Below are 18,698 nucleotides of genomic sequence, written 5' to 3'. Positions count from 1 at the left end.
AGGAATGGACAGAATTGGCAGACAAGATGAACCTGTACGAAGCACCCCCCACAAGCCACAGATGCCACCTACTCTTTAAGCAGTAGCTATGAGTCCAGAAGGACCCCCAAACTGTGGACCAGCTCTGTCTGGGGCAGTGCAACTCTGGCAAGTGTCAGGGATAAAATCTCATCAGATCCAGGGGGACCAAAAACCCAGAGCCACACTATCTTGCTAGGGTTGAGTTGGAGCTGGTTCCTCTCCATCGAAACAGTGGGGACAGCATTGCTTGGTTGGCCAAGAATAGAGATATATAGCTGAGATACTGTATATAGCTGGGTATCATCAGCATACTAATGGTACCACACCCTGAGGCTGTTGGATGGCCTCTCCTTGCAATCTCAGGTAGATGTTAAAGCGGAGGGGCAAAAGGCCCAAGCCCTGAGGCACCCTACATTGCAGGAGCCTAGGGTTGACCTCTCCCCACCCCACCAACACTGACTGGAACCAGCCCCTGAGGAAGAACCGCCTCAAACCCTGCCCCCCACTGCCAATCCCCAGAGCCAGTCCAAGGGGAAACCATGGTTGATGGTATTGAATACTTCTGAGAGATTCAGGAGCACAGGATGGATTCACCACCTCCATCCTGGGCCCTCCACAGGTCATCCACAAGCACAACAAATGCTGTCTTGGTGCTATAATGTGGCCTGAATGCTGACTTGAAAAGGGTCTGGATAATCCGCTTCATCCAGGGCCTTCTGAAGCTGTAAAATAGGTTTTCACACCTTGCAGATTTTTAAACTTGTTCTGTTCTGTGACCTCAGTTATTTCTGCTCGTTAATTCTCACTAGATACCTTTGCTGATTTTGCACCACACACCTTGCTTCTAAAATAAAGGGTTTCAAATAATTTAGTATATTCAAAAATGGAAAACCAACCAATCACTCTCTTTAACAGCCACCCAACAATATGGAAGATAGAAAGGCAGGCAGGATAGGGAACCAATAATAGTATGACCTTAAGTGTTCAGGAAGCAATTGGGGCTAGGGCAGGTGGAACAGAATGGTGCAGTGTATTGGTTTGTCATTGTTTTGTTTCTCTCTGTTTTTCTTGCAGATTCAGCGAAGCCACGAGCTTTCCGTTGTGACGGGCATTCCTGCAATCCTGCAGTGGGGAATCTAGCAACAGGCAGGACACCAACCACACTTACCACTTGTGGACAGAACAGCACAGAACTCTACTGCTTTTATCCAGAGCACAACCTGCACCATGTCTCCTGTGGATTGCCCAAGTGTACCAAATGCAATGCCAACCAGCCTAACAACTCTCACCTCCCTGATGAAATGACTGATGACTTCTTCCTGCATCCTGGTACTTGGTGGCAGTCTGCACAAGGGGTGCACAGGGAAGAAATCAGGCTGGATCTGGAAACAGAGTTCTACCTGACCCACGTCATTGTAGTCTTCAAGTCGCCCCGCCCAGCAGCCATGGTACTGGAGAGGTCCCAGGACTATGGGCAGACCTGGAGACCTTACAAATATTTTTCTGTCAATTGCACAGCTACATTTGGGCTTCCAGATGATAACAGTGAAGAGGGATCTCTGTGTACTTCCAGATATTCTGATGCAGTGCCTTGCACCAGAGGAGAGGTAAGTGATGGTAACTGAAATTGGATTTACCTTTCAAAAGTTACTCTGAACTTACGCTTAACAAAATTAGAGAGTTCCTCCAAAGAAACTGCTCCTGGATAATTAGTCAACCATACAACTGTGGGCACATATCCTATTTTATTGAGGATGGTCCTCCTTTGAAAGATTATGAGAGGATAGTTCTCTGTTTGAAAGCATGTTCTAGCTGAAGGATCGCTCAGTCCAAATAATTTAAAGTTTAAGAACTCTAGGGAAGTGGCTTTGAAGTTGCCTATCAACAGCACCTGGATAGCAGACTTGAGCAGGTATATTTTTCAAAAAATGCTGAGCCAAAATTCTGTTCAAAGCTTCCTGAAAATATTGTAGCCAAGGGAAGAAAAAAAATGATGTACCATATTCTTTTTATTTGAAAGAAATTGAACCTGGCTACTCTGCCTGGAATGGATTGTGAACAATGTGAAGCTACTGTATGTTGCATCACTCCACAGACGTGGCTGGAGAGAAGGGGCCTCTGAAAGCCTACAGTTCCTGTAAATAAGACTGAGGAAACAGATCATTTACCTGTCTCAGTATAAGGCAGTTCCTAGCACACCGTGACATAGCCCAGAGTTATGCACATTTATTCAGAAATTCCTTTCTAAGAGTGTTTAACGGGTTTATTCACAAATTATATACATAAGATGACAACCTTAAAAGCAGAGCGTTCTGTTATTTTGAATACTGTTTTACAAATGAGGTATATTTGTTCCCATCCAAAGTGTTGAACAGATGACCTGAACTTACACATTCTAGATGTGTTCGATCACAGCTACCATAATCTATACCCAGCATGGCCATAGTAGTTGAAGAAGATAGGAGCTGTCATGCAACACATCTGTAAGGTGCCAGGTTTTGTATCTTAAGATACAAAAAATGCATGAAATTGCATCATAGTGCATTTTTGTAGAGGATGAGTTTCACAGGATTTTCTGGTAGAACAAATACTGCTGGTGTAAGGTGGTGTCAGTATAAAAATTTGTATTTAATTTCTAGAGCTTATTTTCTTTGCTGCTAAGATATGTTGATCTAATAGAGACCATCGTCTAACTTCACCTACGCTGAACAGAAGATATGATCAAAAGCAGAAGCTTAGCTTAAGGTACTGATGCATTGAGCTTAAGGTCCCAAGTGAGATAGAAATAGTTATAGAAATGAAGATTTTTTTTTCCCATCTTGTCCACCTGTACAGCCAAGGGATCTGGGAAATGAGAAGCACATTTTTTAATAAAGCAGAGCATCCGGAAATGAAGACAGGAGTCTCTTCAGGAGGAGGACCTTGGAGCAATGGAAACCAGCCCATTACAACATTCTCCTTTAATGTCACAGGAGCTATACGTCAGACTACTCTTCTAACAAAGAGTACAAACACTTGCTTATTTCCTTGTTTATTTACACTTCTATTAGAATGTAGAGAAAGTTAAACTATCAAAAGGCCATTCATTTCAGACAAGAGCCTGTGTGACAGATGACACCAATGAAGTGTGCTAGAACGAGCCCATTACTGGAATTCACTAGGAAAAGAAGAATTGTGTCTGCTTGAATAAGGTAACCTGTTGCTATGGGAGCATGTTAAACATGCCTTGCTTGGCAGACTAGTTTAAGCTGTACAGTCCAAGCCATATCCTGCCCAACTGGGGGGGTGGGGGGATAGTTAAAATAAAACCCAACCAAGTGGGTTTTTAGAAGGCTTGAAACATATTTCAGAACAGAAAGAGGGTCAAATCCAGACCTATTCTGTTCAGCTTGTTCCTGAACTGGTAAACATGATTCTGATAGAAACTATCCTTGGAAAAAGTCCCAAGCTTAGAATTGCCAACACCTAATTTGGGCTAGTCCTGCTGTGCTTTTTAAAATGGCATCATAAAAAGATGTTCAGGAATTGCATTCTTCTCCCATCAGTAAAGCAACAGTGAGGGACTTCTGTCAGATCTGAGTGTGGACTCCCCTAGATCTATAACTGAAGGTGGATGCAAACATACACCTTCCATATATTTACAGAAAAAGTAACAAAAATGAGTTTTGTTAAAAAAAAAAGGTAACTTTCCATTCACTGTTCTCCTGACAATCATCATAGGCTGGAGCAGGTACCTGGTGTTGTATGATATAGCAAACAGGTAAGACCAGAAGTGACTTTGGGGGAGGAGGTTGTCTCACGGGGTCATGCCTATAAGGAAAAACAGAAACTTACACTAAAAGGACAGAGTCGCTTGCCGAGATGGGCGGTGAAGAAATGTGATAAATAAATAAATAGACAGATATGCAGAGCGCTAGAAGGAAGGAGGTTCAAGGCTACTTGTTAACATTATTTTCCTCTGCTTGTGAAACTCTTGAAATACTGTTCTGAGGTGGCAAGGTGGCAAGGTGGTGAGGTGAGGTAGCCAAGTAGATGGCATATTTTTGGATGCTGACTAGATTACTGGGTATGGGGTCATAGGAGAGGAAGAGCCTGAAAAAAAGGTAGTGAAGGATGCATTTATCCTTCTGAGCTCAACTGGGGTGATGGGAGAGAAGAGATTAAAGCTAGCCTGGAGATAGCCTCTCCTACAAATCAAACTTGACTCCTGGTGATTTCATGGACAAATCCATTCAGGTTTTTTGGCAACAGCATGGCAGTGATTTCTGATTTTTTTCCCCCAGTCTAGCCATAGCCTAGGTATTTCTTGGTGAGCTCCCATCAAAATGCTAACTGAGTTTGACAGTGCGTAGTTTCCAAGCCCAGACAGGTCAACCAGCTGCTGCCACGTGCTGATATATACACACAGGCCAGGACAGCATATTTTTCCATTGAAAATCAGGACTAGGAAAAACTCAGCAGGTTAAGCCAGACCCCGCTATGGCCAAGTTGCAACCTCAGGGCCACCTATTGAATAACAGGTCTTTGACTCAGCATTTCCGCTTTGGCCATCATGCCAAAGAAAGCTCATTGCAATTCTGTAGTTATTTCAGCTTCCAGCTGGAAAAGATCAATCCAGGGATTAGTCACTGCTAAAGGCAAGTGCCCAAATGTTATGACTAGGGCTGTCTGTTCAGTATTTCATTGAACTTGAGCTGCAGAAGAGATAAAATGCAGAGGCAGTGGTGGGGGAAGTAGTTACCCACGGCAGAATAAACACACAGATAGCACAGCCAGGTTCTGCTTCCCCAGAGGAAAGGCTTACAGTGTGCATTATGTGCTTTTGAGTGGTAGTAAGGAATATGGTCTTGTGCAGAAAAGACAGAACAGAGGCTCAGTCTACTGCTGCCCCAATGCAAAAGGAATTGTATTCTTCCAACAAGCATTTTAACGAGCAATATCAACAGGCTGGCTTTTTCTTTTTCTTTTTCCCTTTCCTTTTGACTTGAAATCCAGCCAGGAATAAGCCCTGTTTTCCCTAGTATTATTTCTTCACTTCCTGAACCCTAACAGAAAAAGGATCATGGAGGTGTTCTTAACTGAACTTGAACTTTCTCCTACTTCTTCCAGAACTTATTGTTGCTAGGCTCATGTCTCAATCTTCTTTTCAAAAGCCGGGAGACTACTCATAGGGGCCTCAATGATCTCCCGTGCAGACATTAATCAGAAGGGCATCTACTTGGGTTGCACGCTATTACAGTAGCAGAGATTCACAGACCCATCTCAGGAGTCTACCTTACGGTATCTCTCAGACCAGTGGTGTACCTTATAAGCTTTCTTTTTCCCCCAGCTAAGTTCATTTGAGTTAACTAGTTCAAATCTCAGTGCAGTTGGCAAGCAATGAAGGTAGTCAATTACTCTCCAGTGGCAGTGTGTGCGTGCACGTGTTTGTGTGTGAACTGACCCTGATAATTTACTGTCCCAGCTATCCATGCCACATGATTAGTACAGTGACCTTCAGAAGATACACTTGCTACTGTGTGGAAGCAAATTTGCAGAGCAATTAGTTGTTTATATATTGCCTTTTTATGTTGGATTTTATATTGCAAGTCCATTCTCCAATATGTAAATATGTCTGAAAAATATGTAAATATCTCTAAAAACACTCCAGGCAGGTGCTAATTTGCCACAGCACTTTTGTTCAGACGTAATTGAAATATTTAGACAGAAACAAAGATCAATACCGGACCACCAAAGATGGCTAGTTTGCTCCCTCTTTTTGGATACTTTAGAAAGTAAGCACACAGTGATCAACATTAACTTTAAAAAGAAATACAAGCAAAGATATTAAAAAGGCGTAAGAACAGAAATTGCATAAAAGAAAAAAACAGCTGAACACCCCACTTAGTTTGTGTGGTGTAGTGAAGGTGTTAAGCTGGCCTCAGGAAGACCCAAGTTCTAGTCCCTCTTCAGCCATGGAAGTGAACTGTGTGGCTCTGGGCCAGTCACTCCCTTTTACCCCAATCCACTTCAAGGGGGGAAATCTGGGGAGAGACCACTAGCTATGCCACCTTGAGCTCCTGTTCAACAGGTAGGATAGAAATCTAATAAATACATTTTAAAAATACACATACAACCAAGGAGAAATTTAAAAAAAAAACTTTAAATCCATATTCATTATTTGTATCTGAAATGTCAGTTGTGTAGACAGAGGTAATTTTAGATATATTTATATATCCTACCAAAGATGGACAAATATAGCAGTACACAAGGATTATTTATTGAAGATGGCAAGGTAATCTTTTCAGTTTCCTCAGCTTAATCCAAAACAAGTAATTAAATGGGCTTTGTCATCAGAGAGGGTAACACCTACCAGTCTGATTACAATTCCTCTTTCTTTCCAATCTAGGAAGCGTTTGCTTACAGTTTAAGGGGTTGTGGTACCATTTATGAATTATTTTATAGTCAATTCTTGCTGACTTTCTGAAATAGGTTCAAAAGGAGTTTTTTTGTGATAAAGAGTTCCAAGCTGAGTCATCAAATTCTGATCCTATATCTTGCCCCATATTTTTTAAGGATTTTCAAGAGAGCCAGTTGTATTTGACAGAAGAGTGCTATATGATATTGAAAATGATTGCCCTTCTTGAACTGGAATTTGTGACCAATTCTACAATATACTGTAAATTCATTGGAAATACCTCTCTTGTCAAGCTTCTAATCCTATAAAGCCTGCCATATACCCATTTATTGAACTGATCTTGTTTAAAACTTTGAGTCATCAAGGAGTGGGTGGAGAGAAACAAGCATTTTTAAGAGGGTACTGGATTATTTTAGTTCTATGAGGATCTGCAGCACCTACTGGACAACATGCCTAAAAGAGATGTTATTTTCATCACAGGAGACTGGAATGCTAAGGTGGGCAGTCAAATGACACCTGGAATTACAGGTAAGCATGGCCTGGGAGAACAAAACGAAGCAGGATATAGGCTGATAGAATTTTGCTAAGACAACTCACTCTGCATAACAAACACTCTCTTCCAACAACCTAAGAGACGGCTTTATACGTGGACTTCACCAGATGGACAACACCGAAATCAGATTGACTATATCCTTTGCAGCCAAAGGTGGCGGACATCTATACAGTAGGTAAAAACAAGACCTGGAGCTGATTGTAGTTCAGATCACGAACTTCTTCTTGCACAATTTAGGATCAGACTAAAGAGATTAGGGAAGACCCACAGATCAGCTAGATATGAGCTCACTAATATTCCTAAGGAATATGCAGTTGAGGTGAAGAATTGATTTAAGGGACTGGACTTAGTAGATAGGGTCCCGGAAGAACTCTGGACAGAAGTGCGCAACATTGTTCAGGAGGCAGCAACAAAATACATCCCAAAGAAAGAGAAAACCAAGAAGGCAAAATGGCTGTCTGCTGAGACACTAGAAGTAGCCCAAGAAAGAAGGAAAGCAAAAGGCAACAGTGATAGGGGGAGATATGCCCAATTAAATGCAAAATTCCAGAGGTTAGCCAGAAGAGATAAGGAATTATTTTTAAACAAGCAATGCGCGGAAGTGGAAGAAGACAATAGAATAGGAAGGACAAGAGACCTCTTCCAGAAAATTAAAACTATCGGAGGTAAATTCCAGGCCAAAATGGGTATGATCAAAAACAAAGATGGCAAGGACCTAACAGAAGAAGAAGAGATCAAGAAAAGGTGGCAAGAATATACGGAAGATCTGTATAGGAAAGATAACAATATCGGGGATAGCTTTGACGGTGTGGTCAGGGAGCTAGAGCCAGACATCCTGAAGAGTGAGGTTGAATGGGCCTTAAGAAGCATTGCTAATAACAAGGCAGCAGGAGACGATGGCATCGCAGCTGAACTGTTCAAAAACTTGCAAGATGATGCTGTCAAGGTAATGCATGCTATATGCCAGCAAATTTGGAAAACACAAGAATGGCCATCAGACTGGAAAAAATCAACTTATATCCCCATACCAAAAAAGGGAAACACTAAAGAATGTTCAAACTATTGAACAGTGGCACTCATTTCACATGCCAGTAGGGTAATGCTCAAGATCCTGCAAGGTAGACTTCAGCAATTCATGGAGCGAGAATTGCCAGATGTACAAGCTGGGTTTAGAAAAGGCAGAGGAACTAGGGACCAAATTGCCAATATCCGATGGATAATGGAAAAAGCCAGGGAGTTTCAGAAAAACATCTATTTCTGTTTTATTGACTATTCTAAAGCCTTTGACTGTGTGGACCATAACAAATTGTGGCAAGTTCTTAGTGGTATGGGGATACCAAGTCATCTTGTCTGCCTCCTGAAGAATCTGTATAACGACCAAGTAGCAACAGTAAGAACAGACCACAGAACAACGGACTGGTTTAAGATTGGGAAAGGAGTACAGCAGGGCTGTATACTCTCACCCTATCTATTCAACTTGTACGCAGAACACATCATGCGACATGCTGGGCTTGAGGAATCCAAGGCTGGAGTTAAAATCTTGGGAGGAAACATTAGCAATCTCAGATATGCAGATGATACCACTTTGATGGCTGAAAGCGAAGAGGAACTGAGGAGCCTTATGATGAAGGTGAAAGAAGAAAGTGCAAAAGCTGGCTTGCAGCTAAACCTCAAGAAAACCAAGATTATGGCAACCAGTTTGATTGATAACTGGCAAATAGAGGGAGAAAATGTAGAAGCAGTGAAAGACTTTGTATTTCTAGGTGCGAAGATTACTGCAGATGCTGACTGCAGTCAGGAAATCAGAAGAAGCTTAATCCTTGGGAGAAGAGCAATGACAAATCTAGATAAAATAGTTAAGAGCAGAGACATCACACTGACAACAAAGGTCCGCATAGTTAAAGCAATGGTGTTCCCCGTAGTAACATATGGCTGCGAGAGCTGGACCATAAGGAAGGCTGAGAGAAGGAAGATCGATGCTTTTGAACTGTGGTGTTGGAGGAAAATTCTGAGAGTGCCTTGGACTGCCAGAAGATCAAACCAGTCCATCCTCCAGGAAATAAAGCCAGACTGCTCACTTGAGGGAATGATATTAAAGGCAAAACTGAACTACTTTGGCCACATCATGAGAAGACAGGACACCCTGGAGAAGATGCTGATGCTAGGAAGAGTGGAGGGCAAAAGGAAGAGGGGCCGACCAAGGGCAAGGTGGATGGATGATATTCTAGAGGTGACGGACTCGTCCCTGGGGGAGCTGCGGGTGTTGACGACCGACAGGAAGCTCTGGCCTGGGCTGGTCCATGAAGTCACGAAGAGTCGGAAGCGACTAAACGAATAAACAACAAACTGGATTATTTTAAGATTTATTTGGGGATACAATTGCTTATCTTGGACTCTGCTGTTGAAACCTAATTTTTTTATTTTTTTTATTTTACATTTATATGACTGCCCATCTTGTGGCACACAACTCTGGTTGGCTAATAAGAATAATAAAAACACAAGCAATAAAAACAATACCAAAAGAAAAAGAAAAAAATCAAGAAAAACCAGGCGTCCAATCCAGAACTATAACCATTCATCTCTTTGATCCCTGAGCAACAACCTTACTATCTCAGTGCCTGGGGGAAAAGCCAGATCTTCACAGCTTTACGGAAGATTAAGAGGGTGGGGGCCTGCCAGATCTCAAGGGGAAGGTTGTTCTACAAGGCAGGGCTTGCTATGGAAAAGGCATGCTTCCTAGGTCCCACTAGATGGCCGCACTTAAAGGAAGGGACCTGGAGCCCATTCTGTCCAATCTAGGGACTGGGCAGATACCTCCAGGGAGAGGTGATCCTGCAAATAACCTCGCCCTGTGCCATGTAGGGCTAAGTTGATAACCAGCACCTTGAATTGCATCTGGAAAGAAACTGGGAGCCAGTGCAGCTTGCGCAGCAATGGTGTAACAAACCGAGAAGTGCCCAATACTGTGCACACTGATATATATTGGACCAGTTGTAATTTCCAGGTGGTCTTCAAGGGAAGCCCCCTGTAGAGCACATTGTAATAACCCAACTGGCCATTTACACTTCCCAGTCTCTCACTGACTGATTTCAAGCTGATCTGCAATTCTCACTTTTGCTGATCTTGAAGGAGGAGAGAATTCTGGGAGTCAAACAGGGCTTGTCCTCCACCCACCCAGTAAGAAGTGTAAAAAACATCATTCAGTCAATGCCTCCCACCCCAAGATGCTGTAGATTCAGGAGCAACAAAACTCCCCTCACCTACTCACCCTCATTTTGCTTTATAGAAAAGGGAAAAAACAAAGAGTTGCTAGCACCTATATCCATTCATGAGGCAATTGTTGGAAGCACTTTGTGTCCTATCATAGTGCACTGAGAAACAGAAATCTTGACAATACCATCCCTGTCTACTGCACCTGAACTGTGTCCATGAAGAACTAGTTGTAAGGATCAGCAAAGAATTAAAAGGGAAAAAAAGATAAATCCTGACTAACTTTTAAGATCATATCAGCAGGATGGTGTTTGTCTAATTGTATGCACACATAACCCACCCCCCACCCCCAATTAAGCAGTTGTGAAGAGGACTGTGAAGCCATCAAGCCATCTTTCTACTTTATCGACCTATGAACAGCTGAAGCACAGAAACAGAAATGTGGGTTGAGGCAGAGGTCTTGCCCAAGGGAAAACAAGCCATCTACCAGCTCTGCAGAGCTTTAGCATACAAATGGAAAGGTAGCTGTGTGTGTGTGTGTGTGTGTGTGCATGAGAGAGATTTTCGAAACACTGCAGTTGAACTACAACTAAATCATCGCAGCTGCTGACCTCAGATAATGGTGTGAGACAGAGAGGTCCTGAGGTGATTCTGGAGTGCTCAAAGAACTTATGTAGAATTAGGGTTATAGTAAACATTTTCAGTGCCTTTTCTAGGAGAATCTAATGATTAGAACCTCACACCACCCACCTCTTTTTGTTCTGCACATGACCTATTGGAGGTGGTGCATAAGACATGCTCTAACTCCATGACTCATTCATTTTTCTTGACCTTACTTGTGTCTGAATTCCTGATAAGAGGACCTTTTGTTGTGACCCCATCTTCTGCCTTCAGACTGAGATACTGGACTATAAGAACAGAACAGAATTCTTGGCATTGAGGTTGGAGAATCACAACATGGATGCATGGATGGTAGGAAATAAAAGAACAGAGACATTGTCTCTAGGATAAAGATGACCTCTCTGATAAAGATAAAGTAAGAACAAGATGAAAAAATCCCAGCTGCTGGAAACAAAATGGGAGAGAGAGAACATTCTCTTCTTGATTGTTGTCAGCTCCAGTTTTTATGTAGCTTCAGGGCACACCCAAATTTCCCTAAGTTTCGTTAAAGGTCAGGGACAGAGAAAACAATATTCTATTTTATTATTAATTGCAGCCAAGAGTTTAGAAACAATAGCACTTGGGAGATGAGAATGAAAATTCCAGCAACATACAAGCCCCCAGCATGATTCTGGATTATAACAAAAAGACATGGTTTACAAGGTCTTTTTTAAGGCAAGTCTGGAATGTCCACAATAATCTAGAAGATTATTATATTCTATTAATCATGGAGAGAGGCAATCAATAGAAGTTAGTTAGGATAGAACTGAAGCTGCAAAGAAGGACTTCTAGCTGCATCTTAGGCTAGTCTCTTAGCTTGCTTTGATTGGTCTCTTTACCTGGCCCACCTGTTCTGGAGGAAACTCAGGTGTTCACTTACAACAATAGGCAGGAAAGAAGGATAGGCAAGGGAGAGTTAATGAGTGGTGATTCTAGCTGGTCCAAATGCAAGAGAAGCCACCTGGATGGACCACAGAACCAAAAGCAGTCAGGCGCGTTCTAAGTGAGCAGGCTGAGAAACCAAATCATAGCAAATTAGCTTGCCTTGAATGGTATTCCCCTGGGCACTTGCCCAAACTGCCTCTGGTTGTTATGAGTCACTGACATTCCTGCCTTTCCTTTCAGAATCCTTTTTTACAGTAGACCGCTGCTCCTTTCCAGCCAGAACCGTTCCGCATGTTTTTGTTCTCCGTGAGCGTCAGTTCTCTTTCAGGAAGATACCACAAATGAATCATAAAACCCCGCTTTGAGACAGAACAGTGAACTTTATAAGAACGATAGGAAGATCTCATTGGAATAAGGCCAACTTTGCTATTAGGGAGGATAAAGTAGCCACTAAAAGTGATGTGAGAGTTAATTCTTGGTGTGATAAGAAGACCAGCAGTTACAAAAACAGTCAACAGCTGCATGTTACTCCACCTTAGCAAAAGAGGTGGCCTTACGCACACCCAAATATGTGAGTGTGTGTGAGAGAGAGAATTTCTCTTTCAAAATAAGGTGTTTGATGTAATTATTTTGCTGTGTCCTTAACCTTCCTTCTAGTAAATGTCACCAATCATAGCTGTAAGAGTAGGTGTCAGTGGGAGGGCAAGGAGAAAATGATAAAATGTGCAGACGCAAATATAAAAGGCTGAGGTTTGCAGTGCAATATGGCTGTGCACGCTTCACCATTTTTACATCTTTATGGATGATACTGGATGCCTCTGGCTATGGCGAGGAAAGCAAGCTGCACATGAGAAATGGCAGGAAGGTCAGTAAATCAGGATGCAGGCTTGCCCAGCCCCACCTCATTCCTTTCTGGTAAATTACCTTCACAGAGAGGTATTTAGGCCAGGAAGGAATGGACATTTGGCTGGGAAGGAAGATGGATGGAGCACTGCTGCTCTGGCTGCTGTCAAGAAGGAAACCAGCAGTCCAGTGTGCAAGCCAGGTGGGGATGGGCCTGGTTGGATGTAGGTGGCTGAATAATATGGAGGCAGGATGGCTTGATGCCAGTGGACAAATATACAATGATAGATATGTCTGCTGATGGCAGATTTGTTATGCCTTGTACTTAAAAGCATAACATAAGAGAGAAATGTTTGGAAATCAATCCCTTCCTGAAATGGTGTCCAGGTGCTACCTTTGTTGTGCAACTTCGACATCTCTTTTTTCCCTTAAGAAGATTCTTTATTTTTAAGACAGATTTGAACTGGACATGATCTACAGCAGAGGATGGCTTCAGAACAAGCCTGTCCTGTCAGGGACTGTCTTCTGTACAGGAAATATATGGCCGTTCATGTAGATTCAGCAACAACAACAACAGGAAAAAAAGGTTGTTATGCACAAACACACAATTCAGCTAAGATTCAGGATCTTTGGACCTCAGAATATTGGACTTCAGTAAAAGGAAATGTAGTCACAGATAAAGTCTTTGGGGGCTTTTGAATTCATGTTTTACTTCAGTGCTTTTTCTAATCAACAGTGAATTGGTGTGATCTGAACTGAATAAGCTGGTCTGTGAGTCTTTGTTTCCTTTACCCAAACCAAGGCAGGCATGTGCATTGAGTAAACTTGGTCGTTGGCCCTTAATTCCCTGGGTGGAAGGAATGCTGGGCACCTGTGCTAAACAGAATGGGCTATTTGCGCAGGGTTTCTTTCATTAGGGGAATGCAGACAGCTGGCCGGAAAAAGCCTGGGTTGTTTTCTCATGCTTTCATTGATCAGGGGAAGTGCAAGCACCTGCACTGCTTACACAGGCTGGGCAAGTTGCCCATTGCTCCCATGAACAAGAGACATCTCTGGTTTGAACCCCAGGCCATCTGCAAAGCTGTGTGTCCGAAAGAAGGTGAGAATGGAGCAAAGCTGAACTCAAGTAGCGGAAGAGATGCATGGACTGTTGGCCTCTCTCTGTTTCTTTGTCAGGCATACATGCTTCCCCAGCTCCCAAGTTAGACAGCTGAATTCTGTTCCTTCGACAAGGTTCATCTCCCAGGATTCTATTGGTGCATCATTAAATGTATGTTTCCAGAATGTTATTCCTTAATCTGGAAAACAAGAAATAGGGAGACATTTTTATGCAGAGCACATTTGGGAAGGAAGGTTGTTTACAAAAAAATGTGTAAGTCCACAAAAATGGCTGGAGAAAGTAGCAATGTCTATAGAAATACTTCAGCCTCACTGCTCAAACAGAAATTGCTGCTGCACAAAATATGGAGCAAGTGAGAGAGCCCAGAGTACTTTTGCTGGAACCCCAAGTTGTGATTCATGAATCTGCAAAATAGTACAAGCATATTTGTCACTCTGACCCTAATTTCTTAAACAGGTGGTCTTCAGTCTAGAGACCCTTGTCTGATTCTCTTTCGTGCTGTCATAAACCCTTGCAAATTTACTGGAATATCCTCTGAAGCCATGTCACTTGAAGTGCTATAAAAACACTGGTTGTGTTTTCACAACCCTTAGGTATACTTGTGTGTGTGGAGGGTGACTTCATGATGGAAGCCCTGCAAATTACATACCTGCATCTGACATCAAGATGCAAGTATGAAAGGGTGGCTTTGTGTTATGATGTCATGACATATGTTGCATCATTCTTTCATCATTTTGGTTTGTGGACATCTGTGGCACAAGCTACACATTTTAACTGTGTTTACTGAAGTAACCCAATTTTCACAAACCCGGAATGTTTCTGGGTTTGTGTGTCATGCTGAATCATGGGCTGACTTTACCCAACACACTGAGCTGAAAAGTGCTTGGTTGATTTCTATCAGATTACAAGCTGTTGATCATACATGTTAACTGCTTATTAACAATGCCATTCTCTCCCCTTTTTCAGGTGATCTTCCGGGCCTTAACTCCTGCTAACAAGATTGAGGACCCCTACAGTCCTGAAGCACAAGCTGTCTTGAAGCTCACCAATTTGCGGCTCCTCTTATTAAAGAGGCAAGATTGTCCTTGCCAAGGCTCAGGACTGCTGGAGAAACCGCATAGATTTGCCCATTACGCCATCTATGACCTAATTGTCCGTGGCAGTTGCTTCTGTAATGGCCATGCAGAGGAATGTCAGTTTGCCAATGGGCCAGGTGCTGGCAGCAATGTGGTGAGTATCAGTGCTGCCCTTTCTTATAGTATATTCAGCAAGAAAAAACAAATTCCCCTGAGTCACTGATGTCTTCCCAGTAGCATTAATTTTACCCGTGTAGTTAGTGTTGCATTTATTTATTTATTTATTTAATCCAATTGATATAGCCACCTATCTTGCAACAAGTGACTCTGGGTGGCATACAACAAAGATAAAATAATTAATAAATATCTAAAACAATTACCATCATCATTATTATTAAAAAACATTAAAAACTATAAAAAACAAAGCTAAAACAAAGAAATAGTAGGCAAAGGGATGCTGATAATAATGGAGCCACCTCACTAGTTCACCCGTCCCCTGGGGTCCCCAGGCCTGCTGGCATAACCAGGTTTTGAGGGACCTTCAGAAGCTCAGAAGTGATGGAGCCAGCCTCACCTCAGGGGGGGAGGATATTCCACAATGCGGGTGCCACAGCAGAAAAGGCCCACCACTTAGGGCCCACCAAATGAAGCTCCTTAGATGACAGAACCCATAACATACCCTCCCTGCTGGATCTGGTGGGATGGGCAGATGTAAACTGGGAGAGGCGGTCCCTCAAATAACCCAGTCCCATGCCATGTAGGTCTTTAAAGGTCAACACCAGCACCTTGAATTGGATCCAGAAACAAACTGGTAACCAATGCAGCTCGCGAAGCAGAGGTGTAACGTGTTCTATCAGAAACACACATAAAACTGCTTGAGCCATTGCGTTTTGCATTAGCTGAAGTTTCTGGATACTCTTCAAGGGCAGCCCCACGTAGAGCATATTACAATAGTCCAACTGGCAGGTAACCAGGGCATGAATGACCATGAGTAGGGCCCCTTGATCTAGGAATGCAACTGGTGTACAGTACGAACTTGTGCAAAGGACGGCCTTTGCACCAAAAAAACATAGATTTTATATATTTGAATATAACTTTAATGGAACTTTTGGGGGCCAGAGGCTGCACTTAATGGTTTTAAAGCCTCCCCACCCCTCAATGCTATATGTGTGAGAGAATAGCTACTGTATGTGCCCAATCTTATACTCTATCACCTTTGCCGATTTAAGTCCAAGAGGGACAGTGCAAAGGTTTGTTCATTCCTATTATTATTCATTGGTGCTGAATAATATCCTGAGTAAGATAACCCTTCCTTCCTTGAGTTATTTTAATAGTTAAGTCCACTACTAATTAATCACCATTTTCAATTCCAAGTTTAGTTTGGGTTCTGGAAAAAAACCGATATTTGCAAGAAGTCTGGGAATTCCTTGGAGGTTTTTGCAGGGAGAGGGGTAAACTGAAAACAACTTCATGATTATTTACTTATGCCTTCAAGTATTCCTCATAATAAATAAATAAAAATACATCTAAAATAGAATTATAGAATAAGAGCAAAATTGCAGAACACATTTGAATTTTGTGACTCATAAACAAAACCATGTACATATTTTTTCTCAGCTTTTATCTTTCCCAGTGGCTTAAACTGAGATTTAATACAATGAGACTGGCACATGTTGGCTTGATCTGAAAAATGCTGATTATAGAATAGAGGGAAAAACAGTGGTCCTTATAGGAGATCACCTGACCCACACACATTCTTTGTGTTCAGTTCCTTTTCCCAAATCTAAATCCATTTTATATAGCTAGATCCAAGGGCATAAATTTTATTACTCATGAAGTCTTTGAATGTGTAGACCAGTACTGGGGAACCTCTAACCTAAATCTCCAAATTTTCAAGTAACCCCACAACTACTTTCCTTCTAAATTTTGGTATTATGATTGCTGAAATTCAACAGCATGTTTTCCACCCATTTGGGGACAGAAAAGACATGAGAACTATAGTGTACACACTAAAATGGGCTTAGCACCCTTAAAAATGCAGAGGGGATTTTTCCCAGACTTTGGAAAAACAGATGATCCTAGGTCTAGCACATGTATGATAGGACCCCAGACATTTTGCATTATCACAGGAAGTAAGGATTGAAAGGGACCTTGAGCATCTTCTAGTCTAAACAGTGCAGTCAGTACACAGCTGAAGAATCCACTACCATAACATCACCCTCAAACTTTTGTTTAAGCATCTCCACCAAAGTCCATCACCTTCCTATAATATTGTTGAATATATCTTATTGTTTGGACATATTTTTCCTGATGAAGGACTGCTTTTTTGTGTGTCTTTGAGTCAGTTTTGACTCCTGGCAACTGCATGGATTCTTGGCAACATTTTTTCAGAAGTGGTTTGCCATTGCCTTCTTCTTAGGGCTGCAAATCACCCAGCTGGCTTTGTGTCTAAAGCAGGACTAGAAATTACAGTTTCCCTGTTTCTAGCATAGTACTTTTAACATCAAACAGTAATTTCTGCCTGCTCTGGGGAATTTAGCATATTTAACAAATAATTAAAAATTGAATAGAATAAGCTTATATTAGAGAAAATCCAAATTTTAGATGTTGTAGAAACCCACCAAACTTTAGATATAGTATGAACCCACCAAAAATGGTTTCCACATTGTGTTAAACACTGTATCAGATTTGTTTTTCAACTATGAAATTAATTTTGACATTGAGGCATATTCCCATAACTTAGTTTGACATTCTTCTACAGAAAGAATTGCTTGAAATTTCCAATGAGAAGCATAGAGAATCCTAGCAGCTATTTCCATGTACAAAGCCAGTTCATTATACTTCTGGGGGGAAAGGTTTAGTAATATTTACTGAAAAAAAGGCTAAAAAGTAAAATCCACATTTAAAATTTGTTTCATTCTACTATAAATCAATTTCCAGAATCATTAAGCTTTACGTTGCTACTAAATATGAAAAAAATGATCCAAACATATTTAGAGAATGAATTATCTATTTTGGCAATCAATTCTGGAGTGATATATTATCAGTAGAGCATCTTATACCAATTTTCTCTAAGTGCAATATTGGCTATAAATTTGATATTTTCCTTCCATTGATACTCCCACTGTTGCATGTTTATTGTTTTATTTCAATTCTGCATTCAGTTAATCATACACACTCTGACTTGTTCACTTTCTGAATCATATTTCAGAAGCAATTTATAGATAAGCCCGAAGAAGTGATCTGAATTTTATATGATACCTTTTTCAAATTCAGTCAAATCTCTAAATGCAGATATTAAAACCTGTGGGGTAGTTCTTGGCATTCTGGGGTTGAAACTCCCATTGCATGTACATTGCACATAAAAAATGAGCTGTGGTGGCAGAGTTTCAAACACAATTTTGTGACTTTTTAAATCATATCCTGCAGTCATAATTTTGACTTTTTAAACCATATCCTGCAGACATTCCTGCTTCATAGGGTTTAGTTTCCAGACTCCTTATCTTCCTGGTAGCTATCCTCTGAACCTGTTCCAACATTTCCATGTACATTTTAAAACATGCTGTTTAGAATAGGATGCAGTAATCTCAACGCTACTGCTAACATAGCCCCAAACTCCACACACAGTTTTAGTGGCTGCATCACATGGGTCACTCATGTTCAGACCCTGGGCCACTACTATCCTAGATCCTTCTCCCACTCACTGCTGCCAAGCAAGGTCTTCTCAACCCTTCATTTATGCAATGTACTTTTCCTCCCTAGATGCAGGAGTGTATGCTTGTCACAGTTGAACTTTGTCCTGTTTGATCTGGTCCAGTGTCCAAGCCTGTCAGGATAATTTTGTATAGTGATTTGTCATCCAGGGTATTAACTAATCCCCATCGATCGGTGTCATCTGCAAATTCAATAAGTGTCCCTTCCAACCCATCCAAA

The 18,698-nt window shown here is 41.6% G+C and overlaps 1 protein-coding gene across 1 annotated transcript in view; it reads left to right on the top strand.

Moving 5' to 3' along the window:
• Positions 1-18,698, top strand: part of LOC134489160 (netrin-4-like) — a 63,980-nt gene that overhangs the window by 10,437 nt on the left and 34,845 nt on the right. The window contains exons 2-3 of the mRNA XM_063291670.1: positions 1,096-1,628; positions 14,656-14,919. Of these exons, the coding sequence (XP_063147740.1) occupies positions 1,096-1,628; positions 14,656-14,919 (797 nt within the window). The remainder of the gene's footprint in view (positions 1-1,095; positions 1,629-14,655; positions 14,920-18,698) is intronic.

This window comes from Candoia aspera, chromosome 2, assembly GCF_035149785.1.
Source record: "Candoia aspera isolate rCanAsp1 chromosome 2, rCanAsp1.hap2, whole genome shotgun sequence".
NCBI lineage: Eukaryota > Metazoa > Chordata > Lepidosauria > Squamata > Boidae > Candoia > Candoia aspera.
Note: the sequence above shows the minus strand (reverse complement) of the source record. Positions and strands in the feature narration are given on the sequence as shown.